The sequence below is a fragment of the Lepidochelys kempii genome, chromosome 6 (genome assembly GCF_965140285.1).
Source record: "Lepidochelys kempii isolate rLepKem1 chromosome 6, rLepKem1.hap1, whole genome shotgun sequence".
NCBI lineage: Eukaryota > Metazoa > Chordata > Testudines > Cheloniidae > Lepidochelys > Lepidochelys kempii.
Genome location: NC_136385.1, coordinates 346,061 through 361,780, shown reverse-complemented (window position 1 = coordinate 361,780; position 15,720 = coordinate 346,061). Strand labels below are relative to the sequence as shown.

General features: G+C 63.0%; 1 protein-coding gene across 1 annotated transcript; it reads left to right on the top strand.

Moving 5' to 3' along the window:
* The first annotated feature begins 4,644 nt into the window (after positions 1-4,644).
* Positions 4,645-14,167, top strand: LOC140912246 (signal-regulatory protein beta-1). The gene is made up of 7 exons (XM_073346393.2): positions 4,645-4,771; positions 6,000-6,329; positions 6,608-6,907; positions 7,841-8,131; positions 11,175-11,279; positions 11,950-12,303; positions 12,794-14,167. Exons 1-7 carry the CDS (start codon positions 4,714-4,716, stop codon positions 12,826-12,828), a joined length of 1,473 nt encoding a protein of 490 aa, XP_073202494.1. The 5' UTR covers positions 4,645-4,713; the 3' UTR covers positions 12,829-14,167.
* Positions 14,168-15,720: the final 1,553 nt, after the last annotated feature.

Sequence of the window (15,720 nt, the reverse complement as noted above, 5' to 3'; positions counted from 1 at the left end):
CTTGGGCAGATCCAGGGGGAACCCCCCAGGGCAATGAGGGGCCTGTCTCAGGGAGATCCCAGGGCAGTGGGGGGCCCTGTCTCGGGGAGGTCACAGGGGAACCCCAGGGGCAGTGGAGGGCCAGTATTGGGGAGGTCACAGGGGAATCCCCATGGGCAGTGGGAGGCCAGTCTCGAGGAGACCCAGGGCAGCGAGGGGCCCTGTCTCAGGGAGGTCACAGGGGAATCCCGGGGCAGCGAGGGGTCAGTGTCGGGGAGACTCAGGGGCAGCGATGGGCCAGTCTCAGGGAGACCTCGAGGCAGCGAGGGGCCCTGTCTCGGGGAGGTCACAGGGGAACCGCATGGCAGAGAGGGGCCAGTCTCGGGGAGACCCCGGGGGACCTGCGGCGGGACTGGCCCCATACTCACCAGCTGCCGTGCAGCACAGGGCCAGCATGGCCCCACACAGACACATCTCTGGGGGTGCGTGCGTGGGGCAGGGCCCCGATAAGCCCCGAACGTGGCCAGCAGTCCCCTGATTGGCTGGGACGTCCCGTCCCGTCCCCCCAGGCACGCCGGTGCCGTCTGCCTGGATTGTTTTTATCCTGGGGCAGCCGGTGGCCTTGTGGGGCCAGGACCCAAGTACCCCCAGGACACCCGTGTCCCCTTCCCGTGGCACCCGTGTCGGACTATCCCAGCCAGGCATGGGGGGCGGTTCCCTGCCCCAGGCCTGCTCTGTGTCAGCGTGGGGACCCCAGCCTGGGGGTGGTTCACCCCCCACCCGGCTCTGGGCTCCGCTCCCCTCGGATTATAGTCGCCCCTTCCCGGGGGCAGCGCTGGCCGAGCCCAGCCAGGCCTCAGTCAATGCCCTGGACACGGGACACCCGCTCCTCCCTCCAGGGCAGCGTCCCATCAGGGAGAGGGGCTGGACCCTGCACCCCCTGGGATGGGGCAGCCCCCGTTCCCCTTCTGGGGGGCCTGTCCCACTGCCCCAGACACAGAGAGTGTGGGGCCGGGATGGAGGCTCAGCAGCGGGGTTCACCCCCCGACTCCCACATCACGGACGAGGACACAGACCATGCATCACCACCGGCTTTATTCAGACAACAGCTCACAACCTGCATCCCGGTACGGCCCAATGGGACCACCCTAAAGCTGAACCCCCTTTCCCCCAATGCACAGCCCCCCACAGCATCCCCCCCAGTGCACAGCTCCCGCACAGCATCCCCCCCAGTGCACAGCCGCCCCCCCGCAGCGTCCCCCAATGCACAGCCCCCGACTGGGTCGCCTTGCTGAGAGGCCCCACTATGTCCATGGCCACCTTCTGGAAGGGCTCCTCTATGATGGGCAAAGGTCTCAGTGGGGCTTTACACTTATCCCGGCCTTCCCCCCCCTCTGGCAGGAGTCACAGGACCTGCCGGGCTGCTGGACAGCGTCAAAGACCCTGGGCCGGTCAAAGTTCTGCCCGGTGCACTGGATGCCCCGCAAGGGGGATACCGTGGGCCACGTACAACAGTCTGTGGCGGTACCTCTGGGGACTGCCTCCTGGCTTCCCACGGTTCACTTTTCCTGGAACCAGCCCATTCCCGGTACAGGAATCCCTTCTCCCCCTGGAATCTCTCCCGGCGGTCCTCCCGTTGGGATCCTGCACCGCTGAGGCCAGCCAGGGCCCTCACCTTCTCCAAGGAGGGATCCTCCTGCAACCCCGTCTGGAATTCAGCAGCTGGGTTTGAGGATACAGCCCTGGCTGGCGGTGCCTCAGTGTCCCCACCTTGGGGCGGAGGCTCCAGCCCGGCCCAGTCAAGCCCTGCCCCTGGTGTTTTAGTTCCCCCCTTCGGGATGTCCTGCATCCCTCGCTTGCTCTGGCTCCGGGTAAGGACCAGGGCGCTCTGAGTGCCCTCCAGCCAGTGCTCCAAGTCATTACCCATGAGCACCTTGGTAGGCAGGTGATTGTGCACCCTGACCTCTTTGGGTCCCTCCTTAGCCCCCCCATTTCAGGTGTATCCTCGCTGCCAGCACCTTGACGGGGGGCCCGAACGCTCCCCTCAGGGTCATGTAGGCATCGGGCACTAGCTGGTCTGGGCCCACCGCCTCGGACCGCGCCAGCATCTCCTCACCACCCATGTCCCAGAGCCCCGGGACACTCCTTCCCCCACCTCCATGGGGATGAGGTGGCGATCGTCCCCCGGGGCCTGTCCCAGGCTCACCCAGAGGACAGAGTACGGGCGCTCCGGACCTGGAGCCCCACCTTCCCCTGCGGGCCTGGCCTGGCAGTCCCTCCCCCGGCACAGCCCTCTCGACTGCAGCCCCCGGGCCGGCGGTGCCCCCTCTCGGTGGGCTTCCACCCAGTTGACACCCCGCGGGTTCTGCTTGGCTGCCATTTCCTTCCTCTTCGGGCCTTGTGCCACCTCGTGTCCCTTTGGCCACAGTAATTACACTTCAGGTCCCTCAAGTCCCACGACGGGGGTCAGCCCGCCCTGGCATTCCCGGGCACCCCTCACTTGGGCTTCCGGGAATCCCACCTTGGAGAGGTCTCTGGGTGACTCCCCTTCTGAGTCCGCAATGGGGGTCTCCCTCCTGCCCCCGATCTGCTTCCACAAACTCATCTGCCAGAGCCCCTGCCCTGCGCAGATCTCTGGGCTCCCGGTCCCCTAACCCCATCTTCAGGTCTTGGAGGGCAGATGTCTGACAGCTACTCCAGCCCCACCAGGTGATACACGTCCTCTGCGGTTGTGGCCCCCGTGCCCTTCCCCCACTTGCGGAGATATTCCCCCAGCAGGTGGACGACCTCCTTGCAAGTGACCCCTGGGGTCTTGCGTACACCCCGGCTGAACCTCTATGGCCTTGGGACCCAGCAGGGGGGTCAGACAGCAGAGCCTGTCTGCGGGGTCAATCTGGTTCAGACCACAGGCCTTCTCAAAGGCTGTGAGATAGGCATCAATAGCCCCGGCGTCCCTGGGCGATGCTCTGGAACTGCTCCCCATGAAGCCAGTCAGGACTCTGGGGCAGTCTCCTCTCGGGGAGCAGCCTGTCTGCAGGACACACAGCTCACCCAGCTTCCCCCTTCCTGGGTCTGACCTCGGAGCATTCAGCATCCTCTGCCCCTCCCTGCGCTTCCCACAGCGAGTCCGCCCAGGCGGGGTCCTGGGGAAGCCAGAGGGTCCTGCCCCCCAACTCCGCAGTCAGACGGGACTCTCAGCCGGCCAGTAAAACAGAAGGTTTATTAGATGACAGGAACATGGTCTAACACAGAGCTTGCAGGTGCAGAGAACGGGACCCCTCAGCTGGGTCCATTTTGGGGGGCAGTGAGCCAGACAACCCCGTCTGCCCTTCACTCCATGTCCCAGCCAGCCCCAAACTGAAACTCCCTCCAGCCCCTCCTCCTCTGGGCTTTGTCCCTTTCCCGGGCCAGGTGGTCACCTGATTCCTTTGTTCTCCAACCCTTTAGCTCTCACCTTGCAGGGGGGAAGGGCCCAGGCCATCAGTGGCCAGGAAACAGGGTGTCGGCCATTCTCTATGTCCAGACCCCTGCACACACCTGCCCTGCAGAGCTCTGCAATGATCATACACCCTTACCCCCCCCACCTAGAGACTTAAGAACTGCCTAGGGGAAACTGAGGCACCCCCACACTATTCAGAGGGAACATTAAGAACAGTCCCACTTCGTCACAGCCGCCACTGGCAGAACTGACTGCCAAGCTGGGCCTCCTGGTCATCCGTCGCTGGGGTCTCCGTTCTCCAGGCCATTGGCCGGGGTCCCAAGTTCCCTCACCGGTCCTCTGCACCAACAAACTCCCTCTCCCATCCCCTCGTTAAACCCGTAACACCCAGGGAAACTGAGTCCCACCCCCTCTGCATGCAAACCAGTGAAAAAAAAAAACAAGGAAAACTCAAGAAAACCCCCCACTTCGTCACACTTCTTGACCAAAATGACAATTTTTCACCAAATTTAAATTTTCCACTTTGTCATTTAAATCATGGTCAAACTTCCTGTCGTCAATAAAACTCTTTGATTTCGGAGACCAGAAGACATTCCAGCAGCAGGGCAGGTTCCCGCTGTGGGATGAAAAGCCAGGAAAGGTTTGCAGGAAATTTTTAAAAAGTTCATTCCCGGTGAGAAGTGTGTGGCATTTTCTGTCCCTCTCTGCTGAGGGGTGCACGGCCGGCCAGGGGAACCGGGGTGGCTCCTGGCTCTGACACCCCCGGGTGCTTGAACCAAGCCCACCTGGGCAGGTTTCCAGGTGGGGCAGGGGCGCTCTGGGCAATCACTTCGCCACCCCCCGACGGGCCGAGCTCAGAGCCCCTCGGAGCCGGGAGCCGGGCCAGCGCTGAGCCAGTACCCACCTCCGGGCCGGGCCTGACCCGAGCCAGACCCCAGAGCAGAGAGACGCTCGCTGGGCCAAGGGACACCGAGGGGGGCTGGGGCAGCGAACTCCAGCCCGAAACACACGGGGGACAGGTGGGAGCTGTCGTACGCACAGGTAATGGGGGGGGGTCCCCCAGCCCCCCAACCTATCCCGGGGGGATCCCGCCAGCTCCCCCATTGCTCGGCTCTCCCCCCAGGCAATCCCGCTCCCCACGACGGGTCCCCCCCGGGGTCCCTGCCCTGATCTCGGAGCCCCGAGCTGTGGGTCCCGCCCAGCCCCGCGTCCTGCCCTTATCTCGCCCGCCAGCCAGGCTGCAGAAGCGAAAGTAACCGAGGCTGGGGCCGCCGCGCCCCGCACCGCCCCGCACGATGCCCCTCGCCCTGGCGCCCGGCCTCCTGCTCCTGCTCCTGCTGGCGAGCGGGGCCCGTGAGTAGCCGCCGGGGCCGCCCCTGCTCCCCGGGGGTCGCTTCTCTGCTCCCCGCCCCAGACCCTGCCCCAGAGGGGCGGTGGGCAGGAAACCCGGCCCCGGCTTCCCCCCCGCGGCCCCGGGGCCGGGGGGTCCAGCCCGGGCGGTGCCCTGGCGGATGGGGGGCGGGCTGGGCGCAGGGTCCCGCGGGGGGTCTCCGAGCCGGAGGGGCTGGTGGGTGAAAGTGGGAAGCTGGGAGCCAGGACTCCTGGGTTCTCTCCCTAGCTCTAGGAGGGGAGTGGGGTGTGGTGGTTAGAGCAGGGGGCGCTGGGAGCCAGGACTCCTGGGTTCTGTCCCACATTGGCACACCCCATGGCCAGGCCCCACCGCAAACCCACATCGCGCTCCCTCTGGGCTGTTCCTGCCCCCCAGCCCCCTCGCACCCATCACCCGCAACCTGCCCTGGGGTTCTGGAGCTAAATCTGCCCCCCCACCACGGGACCAGCCCAGTGCTGACGCCAGGGCCCTGGGGCCTCCACCGAGGGGCTGGCAAGGGGGGTGCCATGGCCACAGAATTGGTTCACGCTGCTGGGGGGTGCCCAGAGCCCTGACCAAGTCAGGCCGGAGAGCTGCCCGATTAGTATGGAGGCAGGTCGGGCAGGTGGTGCTGGCTTTGGGGGTGGGGTGTGGTGCTGACGTGGGGGTCAGACACAGGGCGGGGGTCCTGCTCCCCACCCCACCCCTGCACGGGAACAGCTGGGGTGAGGGTGGCCCCTGAGGGAAGCTTGAAGTAGGAGGCTCAGGCTGGAGGACAGTGGGGGCTGGGCCGGGGGCGGGTGAGGCCAGGGGCTCAGGTTGAGGGGCAGAGGGGGCGGCTGGGGCAGGAGGCTCAGGCTGGGGGGCACAGGGAGGGTGGGGGCAGGGGCTGGGAACCATGTAAGGGCCACAACACCAGTTGCTGCGCAAACAGGAAGCTTCTCACTTCCTCTGCCTGAGGCTTGGGGCCCCCACGGGAACCCAGCGCCCGGCCCACATGGGACACGAGGCTGCCAGGCCTCAGCCTGGGGCCCCCACCTTCCTCCCTGGGCTCTGACTGGCCCTTGCAGAGAGGATGTGGGCTCCCATGGTGCTGAGGGGCTGGAGGGGGGCCCAGTCCCTGGGAGGGGGTGGGGTCTCCCCCCAGGCTGCCCCCCCCATGCCCCACAGAGCGGCAAATAGCCCTGCCTGTCTGCCTGTCTGTCTGTGCAGGGGGTGCCCTGGTGGTCTCCGTCCCCAGCTCCCGGGTGCAGACCCAGCCGGGCTCGGACGTGCTCCTGGGCTGCCACTTCTCCGTGGGGGCGCCCGTGGACCTGATGGCACTGGTGGTGCAGTGGAAGCTGGGGAACAGCCTGGTGGCCGAGTTCGATAACGCCCCATCGTACGGCAGGCCCGGGGCCAGCCTGTCCCGGGAGGGGCTGCGGGTCGGCAACGCCTCCCTGCTCCTCCCGCGGGTGGGGGGCGCCGATGCCGGGCTCTACACCTGCGTGGTCATCGTCCCCCCGAGCCGGGAGAGTCGGCAGGTGGAGCTGCGTGTGGAAGGTAACTGTGGGGGGCAGGGTCCCAGGGCAGAGCCCAGAGGGGCCTGGCTCCAGGGCTGGGTCTGCCCCCCTAAGCCACCTCCCCAGCGGGGCAGCAGCTGCCCCCTAACCCATGGCCCGGCCAAGTCTCCGTGGGCAGCACCGTGGCAGGGCGGAGGAGGAGGTGGGGAATGGATTGGGGTGGTTGGGGCGGACGGGGAGATGGGGGGCAGATGAGGGTTGGTAGGGGGCGGACGAAGGGGTCTGGGCCCCACTGACTCTCCCCCTCCACCCCCTCAGTCCCGCCCCATGTCTCAGTGTGGGGCACCGAGGTGAGGGCCGGCGAGCAGAACCTCGTGACCTGCAACGTGAGCAACTTCTACCCCGGGCGTGTGAGCGTCGCTTGGCTGCGGGACGGGCTGGTGGTGGGGGGCTCCAAGACGGCCCCCAGCCAGCTGGGCCCCACCGGCCTGTACAGCACGACCAGCATCCTCCCGCTCGCGCCCAGCATCCCCGACGCCAGCGCGAGCTACGCCTGCCGCGTGCAGCACGTCGCCCTGGGGGCGCCGATCCAAGAAGCCTTCCGGCTGAGCGTGCTCTGTGAGTCACCCCACAGCACCCCCCGCTGCCCGTCCCCCACCAGAGCCCCGTCCCCCCACTGCACTTCACCCCCCGCTGCGCCCCCACTTCTCTACATGCCTCCGCAGCACCCCCCGCTGCCCATCCCCCACCAGAGCCCCGTCCCCCCACTGCACTTCACCCCCCGCTGCGCCCCCACTTCTCTACATGCCTCCGCAGCACCCCCGCTGCCCATCCCCCACCAGAGCCCCGTCCCCCCACTGCACTTCACCCCCCGCTGTGCCCCCACTTCTCTACATGCCTCCGCAGCACCCCCGCTGCCCATCCCCCACCAGAGCCCCGTCCCCCCACTGCACTTCACCCCCCGCTGCGCCCCCACTTCTCTACATGCCTCCGCAGCACCCCCGCTGCCCATCCCCCACCAGAGCCCCGTCCCCCCACTGCTCCCCACCCCACAGAACCCTGTCCTCCCCACAACACCCCATCCCCTGCTGCACCCCCCAGCACCCCATCCCCACCAGACCCCCATCCCCCCCACAAAACCCTGTCCCCCTCACAGCACTGCCCCTCCCCTCACAGCACTGCCCATCCCCCACCAGACCCCCACCCTCCCCACTGCACCCCATCCTCCCCACAGCACTGCCCATCCCCCCTACACCCCCCCACAGAATCCCACCCCATACTGCACTCCAACAGCACCCCCATCCTCCCCGCAGCACCCCCATGCCCCTACAGCACTGCCCACCCCCTGCCAGAGCCCTGTCCCCTGTACAGCACCCCATTCCCACGCAGCGCCCCCTGCTGTGCTCCTGGGGGCCCCATTCCTTCCACCTGCCCCCCCCAGGTGTCTGTTCCCCTGCCCCTGCCTAGAGGGCCCCCCCATGAAAGTCCCCTCTTGGGGCCCAGAGCCTGGGGAGGGAGCCCAGCGCCCTGACCCTGTTTCCTGCCCGGCAGCCCCGCCACGGCTGACCCTGCTGCCGCCCCTGGTGACGCTGGAGGGGCAGGCCACCCTGCAGTGCCAGGTGAGCGGCTACTACCCCGCCGAGATCACGGTGCAATGGCTGCGGGACGGGGTGCCCCTGATCTCCATGGAGTCACCCCCCATGAAGGAACCCGACGGGTCCTTCGCCCTCCGCAGCAGCTGCATCCTCGACCTCCCGGAGAGCAGCGCCCAGGCCAACTTCGCCTGCCACGTACAGCACCCGGCGCTGGCCGCCCCGCTGGAGCGCACAGCCGTCTGGATAGGTCAGTGTGGCGGGCTGGGGGCCAGAAGGCATAGGCATCGACTTCCCCTCTGACTGGCGGGGGCTTGACCCCTCCCCGCCCCGGCCCACCTCTTCCCGCCCCCGCACCGCCCTTGCCCCGCCCCCATCCCAACCCTTCCCCCAAGTCCCCACCCCTGCCCCAAGCGGCCGGCATCTCCGTTCCTCCCCTTCTCTCCCAGAGAGTCCTAATTGCCGCCAAATAGCTGTTAGGTGGCAGGAAGTGTGGGGAGGAGCAGGGATGCGGCACGTTGGGGGGGGGGAGGTGAGGTGGGGGACAGAGGGAGCTTGGCTGCCGGTGGGTGCAGAGCACCCGCTAATTTTTCCCCGTGGGTGCTCCAGGCCCGGAGAACCCATGGAGTCGGCACCTATGCCAGAAGCGGGAAGTGGTCTTACCCCCTGTTACGGAGTGTGGGGGAGTCCGGGCCCTGCACCCCCCACTTCCTGCAATTCACTGTGACTCTCAGCCAGCCAGTAACACAGGAGGTTTATTAGACGACAGGAACATGGTCTAACACAGAGCTTGTAGGTGCAGAGACCGGGACCCCTCAGTCAGGTCCGTCTTAGGGGAGGTCAGGTCCCTCCATTTCCCAGCCAGCTCCAAACTGAAACTCCCCAGCCCCTCCTCTGGCCTTCGTCTCTCTCCTGGGCCAGGAGGCCACCTGATCCCTTTGCTCCCCAACACCTTCCGTCTGCACCTTTGCAGAGGAGGGGCCCAGGCCATCAGTGGCCAGGAGACAGGGTGTCGGTCAGTCTCTGTGCCGACATCATCACACTGGCCCTCTAGGGCTCTACAACAATCACACTCCTGATCCCACCACCTGGCTACTTAAGAAAGGCATGGGGGGAAACTGAGGTACCCACACAGTGTTCAGAGAGAAAATTAAGAACAGTCCCACTTCATCATCCCCTGCCCCTCCCAGCCCAGCATCGCTCCCGGCTGCGCTGCCCCCTTCCCTGGCATTAGCCCCTCCCTGCTCCCCTAACTGTGTTAAAATTACCAGCCTTCGCTTTCATCTGATCCCACGAGCACAAGGGTAGGGGGAGCCTGTGAGCAGTCGTAGAATCAGAGACCATCAGGGTTGGAAGGGACCTCAGGAGGTCGCCTAGTCCCACCCCCTGCTCAGAGCAGGACCGACCCCAACTAAATCATCCCAGCCAGGGCTTTGTCAAGCCTGACCTTAAAAACCTCTAAGGATGGAAATTCCACCACCTCCCTAGGGAACCCATTCCAGTGCTTCCCAAAACTCCTTGTGAAATCATGTTTCCGAATATCCAACCTAGACCTCCCCCACTGCAACTAGAGACCATTGCTCCTTGTTCTGTCATCTGCCACCACTGAGAACAGCCGAGCTCCATCCTCTTTGGAACCCCCCTTCCGGTAGCTGAAAGCAGCTATCAAATCCCCCCTCACTCTTCTCTTCCGCAGACTAAACAATCCCAGTTCCCTCAGCCTCTCCTCGTAAGTCATGTGCCCCAGCCCCCTGATCATTTTCATTGCCCTGCGCTGGACTCTCTCCAATTTGTCCACATCCTCTCTGTAGTGGGGGGCCCAAAACTGGACACAGTACTCCAGGTGTGGCCTGAGCAGTGCTGAATAGAGGGGAACAATCACGTCCCTCGATCTGTTGGCAATGCTCCTTCTAACGCAGCCCGATATACCATTAGCCTTCTGTGACGATGTGACTCAGCAGGGAGGGGGGAGTGTTGACCTGGGACTGTGCCCTGGGGAGGGGAGACCTGAGAGCCTGTCCCCTGAGCCAGGAGGGGGAGGTGACACCTCTGCCCAGGAATGTGAACAGAGGCTGCAGGAGGGGGCCTGCTGGGGGGGTTTAGTTTCAGTTTGGGGCTGGGTGGAGGAACGCAGGGAACCCCAGGGCTGGGGTCTAAGCTCTCTGCTCCCCCAGAAGGACTTGACTGAGGGGTCCAGGTGGTACCCACAAGCTCTGTTTTGGACTGTGTTCCTGTGGTGCAATAAACCTTCTGTTTTACTGGCTGGCTGAGAGTCTCAAGGAATCCCAGGAAGAGGGGTGCAGGGCCTGGACTCCCCCACACTCCGTGACATCTTCTTGGCCACAAGGGCACACTGCTGACTCATATCCAGCTTCTCGTCCACTGTCACCCCTAGGTCCTTCTCTGCAGAACTGCTGCCGAGCCATTCGGTCCCTAGTCTGTAGCTGTGCATTGGGTTCTTCCGTCCTAAGTGCAGGACTCTGCACTTGCCCTTGTTGAACCTCATCCGATTTCTTTTGGCCCAATCCTGTAATTTGTCTAGGTCCCTCTGTATCCTATCCCTGCCCTCCAGCGTATCAACCACTCCTCCCAGTTTAGTATCATCCGCAAATTTGCTGAGAGTGCAATGCACACCATCCTCCAGATCATTTATGAAGATATTGAACAAAACCGGCCCCAGGACCGACCCCTGGGGCACTCCACTTGACACCGGCTGCCAACTAGACATGGAGCCATTGATCACTACCCGTTGAGCCCGACAATTTAGCCAGCTTTCTACCCACCTTATAGTGCATTCATCCAGCCCATACTTCTTTAACTTGCTGACAAGAATACTGTGGGAGACCGTGTCAAAAGCTTTGCTAAAGTCAAGAAACAACACATCCACTGCTTTCCCTTCATCCACAGAACCAGTAATCTCATCATAAAAGGCGATTAGATTAGTCAGGCATGACTTGCCCTTGGTGAATCCATGCTGACTGTTCCTGATCACTTTCCTCTCCTCTAAGTGCTTCAGAATGGATTCCTTGAGGACCTGCTTCATGATTTTGCCGGGGACTGAAGTGAGCTGACCAGTCTGTAGGTCCCCGGGTTCTCCTGCTGCCATGTGGGGAGTTGGCCAAGGGAGCTGCCGGTTTCCTTGGTCGGTGTTTTGGGAGCTTGTGCGGTATCCGGGATTCCGAACGCTGAGCCCCCTCGGCACCGTAGCCTCCCGGCAGGAGCCTGGTTAGCGCTCAGCTGCTCTGGGCGTGGGGCCGGGGGCGGAGCACTAATGCCGACTCTCTCCCCGGCAGTCCCCAAGAGCTCCGAATTACTGGCATGGGTATTGCTGGGAATCTTGCTGGTCCTGCTGCTGCTGCTCCTCGCACGGGTCGTGTACCGGGGCTGCAACATCAGCAGTAAGTGGACCTGGACCCCATCCCCGAGCGGTTCCCCCCCCCCCAACCCTTCACACTCTCCCTCCCCCCGCCCCACGCCCTCCTCCCACCCTCCTCCCCCCGCCCCACGACCTCCCCCCGCCCCACGACCTCCCCGCTCCAGCTCACACCTTCCCCCTGCCCCACGACCTCCCCCCTCCGGCTCACACCCTCCCGCTGCCCTGCCTGCCCCACAACCTCTGCCTCACGCCCTCCCTCCGGCTCACGCCCGCCCCACGACCTCCTCCCTCCGGCTCATGCCCTCCCGCTGCCCTGCCTGCCCCACAACGTCTGCCTCACACCCTCCCCCTGCCCCCCCCGCCCCACACCTCCTCCCTCCGGTTCACGTCCTTCCTCCTGCCCCACAACCTCCTTCCTCTACCTCACGCCCTCCCGCTGCCCCCCCCGCCCACCCCATGACCTCCTCCCTCTGGCTCACGCCCTTCCTCTGCACCCCCTGCCCCATGACCTCCGCCCCATGCCCTCCTCCCTCCGGGTCACGCCTGCCCCATGCCCTCCTCCCTCCGGCTCACGCCCTCCCGCTGCACCCCCTGCCCCACAACCTCCGCCTCACGCCCTCCTCCCTCTGGCTCACACCCTCCCCCTGCCCCACACCTGCTTACCCCAGCCTGACGGCTGCCTCTCCCCACAGTGTCCAAGATCCATCGGGGGCAGTGTTGGCCGGAGGGCAGCATCATCGTGCTTTGGTGCAAGGTGGAGGGCTGGCTCCGGGCCACGGACCAGCTGGTCTGGGTGAGGCTGCGCCCGGGGAAGGAGCCCGGGCGGCCCGGGGAGCTGAGAGAGCCCTTGCTGAAGGGGGAGTCGGAGCAGTACCAGATTTCGACATGGCGGTGCCCCCTCCGGCTGGGCAGGGAGCGGCTCATGTCCTGTCTGATCATCTGCTCGGCAGGGAGCGTCCACGGCACCTTCAGCTGCATGTTCCAGCCGGGCACGGCCGGCAGGCGGGTTCAGGAGAGACACATCACCCTCTCCAGTGCACAGGGAGGTAAGTGGGTCGGAGACAGGATTGCGGGGGGGCAGATCGGGTGCTGGACAGAGGGCAGCAGGGGGCTGTGCGGCGCAGGGATTGGGGTGCCTTGGGGAGGCAAGGTTATGTGGCGCATAGTCGGGGCACAGAATGTAGGGGGAGGGGATGGGGGTTCTGCAGGATATGGGGTGCAGTGGGGGGGTGCAGGGGAAGGGATATGGGGCACCGGATGCTCAGGAAAGGGGGTGAGGTGCAGGCGGAGGGGTGCAGGGTATATGGGGCGCAGTGGGGTGGAATATGGGGCACAGGAAGCAGGGTGAAGCGGGGGATGGGAAGTTTGCAGGATATATGGGGCACAGTGGGGCGGGATATGGGGCACAGGACGCATAGCGAAGGGGTGGGCTCTGTGTGCTTTCAACTCCGTGGGGCCCCAGGCTATGCCCCCAACATGGTGGGGATTCTGCCCAGCCCTCCGGGAGCCATCTTTGACCCCCTCCCCTTCTTCCAGTCACGCCGGATACGGATCTCAGCAGCTGCCTGTGAGGGCCTGGAGCAGTGCGGGCGGCCCCATGCTAGGTGCCAGAGCCCAGCAGGATGAGAGCCAGGCCGCCGGCTCCACGCTGACAAATGCCCACCTGGACTCAGTGTGACGAAGTGGGACTGTTCTTAATGTTTCCTCTGAATAGTGTAGGGGTGCCTCAGTTTCCACCATGCAACAATTAACCCCTCACAGGAATTCTGCTCTTACCCTCTTTCCCTAGGGCTTGCTCTCAGGAAAGTGTTCCTCTAGCAACAACAGACTCTTTCTGGGTCTCCCTTACATCCAGAATCACCTCTGGCCCATCCAGCAGATTCCTACACAATCCCCTTTCAGGCAAACTTACAGACTTCCTAGATAAAAGGTCAGAAGCCTTCTCCTTCCCTTTGCCACACACAAGTTCAGGAATCTTTTCCTTCTTGCTGCAGGTTTCCACACCCTCAGTAGGTAACACAATCACACACCTTCCTGCTCTCCTTGTGCCCTGGCTAGGATCTCACCCTGATCAGACAGAGTTGCTCCACCCTTTCCAACAACACACTAGCAACAGCCAAAATACAAGCACCAGAATTGTCTGGGCTCTGGGATTTTGCATAGTCACTAACTGGATGCGACCTAGTTACCGGGCCATTCTCCTGAGCAGACCCAAACTTAGGACCCTTCCCTTCCTGGGCTTTAACTGAATCCAGAACCAGCTCTGAGACAACTGCACGACCCTCAACCGTCACAGGCTGAAAGGCCCCTTCTGTCTGCTCCACAGACAAAGAAGAGCTGGACACACTTTCTCCTTTCCCAGACACACAGCTTGGGATCTCATTCCCCTGGTCCCAGCACACAAGGCTGGTCACAGACAACTGCTTGGAGATTGATAAGGAAAAGTTAGCACATGTGACTCCATTTTGGTTTGGGGCCCACCATTGTCTAAATGCCAGCACATCATACACCAGGAGGAGTAATCCTTAGATACTGAATCCCTGTGAAAATCCTCCTCCTTGTCTCCAGCCTGCCTTGACTCCCAGTATCTGGTTTTTGTCAGTCTGTAACTCCCTGTCTCTTGGCCTTGATGTGAGGCCTCCCATCCTGATAATAAAGGTTACTGATGCATGGCTTTAGGACCATGCTGTGTAATTAACATACTGGTTTAGCACGAGGAATGCACCAAGCAGGGATAGGTAGATAAGACAAGGGTTTGTTTATTGGCTAAAGTTTCCAATGCACGATGCACGAGGGCAACATGCTTTGCTAAAAAGTATATAACCTTTGTATAATCTGCATTCAGGGTCCCCTCCTGGCTAGCAGGGGGGCACCACGCTCGAGCGTAATAAACTTAGTGTCTTTTGGGAACTCTGCAGTTGTGGACTTTATTTCTGTGTCTCAGCCTAGATTCGAACTGTGTGTGTCCTACCAGGTGTAATTCGCAGCATTGGTGTGTGTGTCCTACCAGGTGTAATTCGCAGCAGTTGTATGCGTGTCCTACCAGGTGTAATTCGTAACAAGATCAGGGTAGCTCCCTCCACAGGCAAGTCAATACCCCTGACAGACACAGGCACGTTTCCTTCCCTGTCACACTTCTCCACCCAGCTAACAGGTAAGGTCCAGGGAGCTATCGACCACCCCCAACCTAAGGGAGGGCATGAAACTGGAAGGGCCTGGTGTAACTCCTACCAAGGAAAGGGAGAGATGCTGGGGCATCCATGGGAACGTTGGTGGCTTCGAACTTCCCCAGGTCACCAGCTAAAGTGACCCTGCTCAGTTCGATCTCGAAGGGGGGAGAGGTGTGACGAAGTGGGACTGTTCTTAATGTTTCCTCTGAATAGTGTGGGGGTGCCTCAGTTTCCCCTAGGCATTTCCTAAGTCTCTAGGGGGTGGGGTAAGGGTGTATGATCCTTGTAGAGCCCCAGAGGGCAGGTGTGTGCAGGGGTCTGGACACAGAGAATGGCCGACACCCTGTTTCCTGGCACCTGATGGCCTGGGCTCTTCCCCCCCCTGTAAGGTGAGAGCTGAAGGGTTGGAGAACAAAGGAATCCGGTGACCTCCTGGCCCGGGAAAGGGATAAAGCCCAGAGGAGGAGGGGCTGGAGGGAGTTTCAGTTTGGGGCTGGCTGGGACATGGAGTGAAGGGCAGACGGGGTTGTCTGGCTCACTGCCCCCCAGAACGGACCCAGCTGAGGGGTCCTCTTCTCTGCACCTACAAGCTCTGTGTTAGACCATGTTCCTGTCATCTAATAAACCTCTGTTTTACTGGCTGGCTGAGAGTCAGGTCTGACTGCGGAGTTGGGGGGCAGGACCCTCTGGCTTCCCCAGGACCCCGCCTGAGCTGACTCGCTGTGGGAAGCACATGGAGGGGCAGAGGAGGCTGAATGCTCCGAGGTCAGAACCAGGAAGGTGGAAGCCGGGTGAGCCGTGTGTCCTGCAGACAGGCTGACCACAGGAAGGCGACTGCCCCAGAGTCCTGCCTGGCTTCGTAGGGAGCAGTTCCAGAGCATCGCCCAGGGACTCCGTGACAACTGGTGGCAGCGGTGGGATGTACTGCACCCCATGGATGGCACTTCCTGCAGTAAGTGATGGGGGAGCAGTAAAACGAAGGGGGATTGACTGAGGCACCCCCACACTATTCAGAGGAAACATTAAGAAGAGTCCCACTTCATCACACTCAGCCCATGGCGTTTCCCAGGGAGGGGACCACTGCCCAGGGAAGGTGCTTTAGCCAAGCACAGGGCCCCTTCTGGCCTTGGACTCGATGGCCCATGGAAATCCGGAGTGGGAAGGGGGTACAGAGTGTGGGGAGAACGTGAGCAGGGGATCCCGGGAGGCAGAGCTGGGGTTGGTGGGTGTCCAGTTTTCGACCAGAACGTCTGGTGGAAAAGGGACCCTGGCGGCTCCGGTCAGCACTGCTCG

What these genes read in the sequence shown, in the direction of transcription:
- LOC140912246 (XM_073346393.2), top strand. Translation starts at nt 4,714, where the DNA reads ATGCCCCTCGCCCTGGCGCCCGGCCTCCTGCTCCTGCTCCTGCTGGCG. An exon ending in CCTGCTGGCGAGCGGGGCCC is followed by an intron (nt 4,772 to 5,999) that starts GTGAGTAGCCGC and finishes CTGTCTGTGCAG; the next exon opens with GGGGTGCCCTGGTGGTCTCC. An exon ending in CTTCCGGCTGAGCGTGCTCT is followed by an intron (nt 6,908 to 7,840) that starts GTGAGTCACCCC and finishes CCTGCCCGGCAG; the next exon opens with CCCCGCCACGGCTGACCCTG.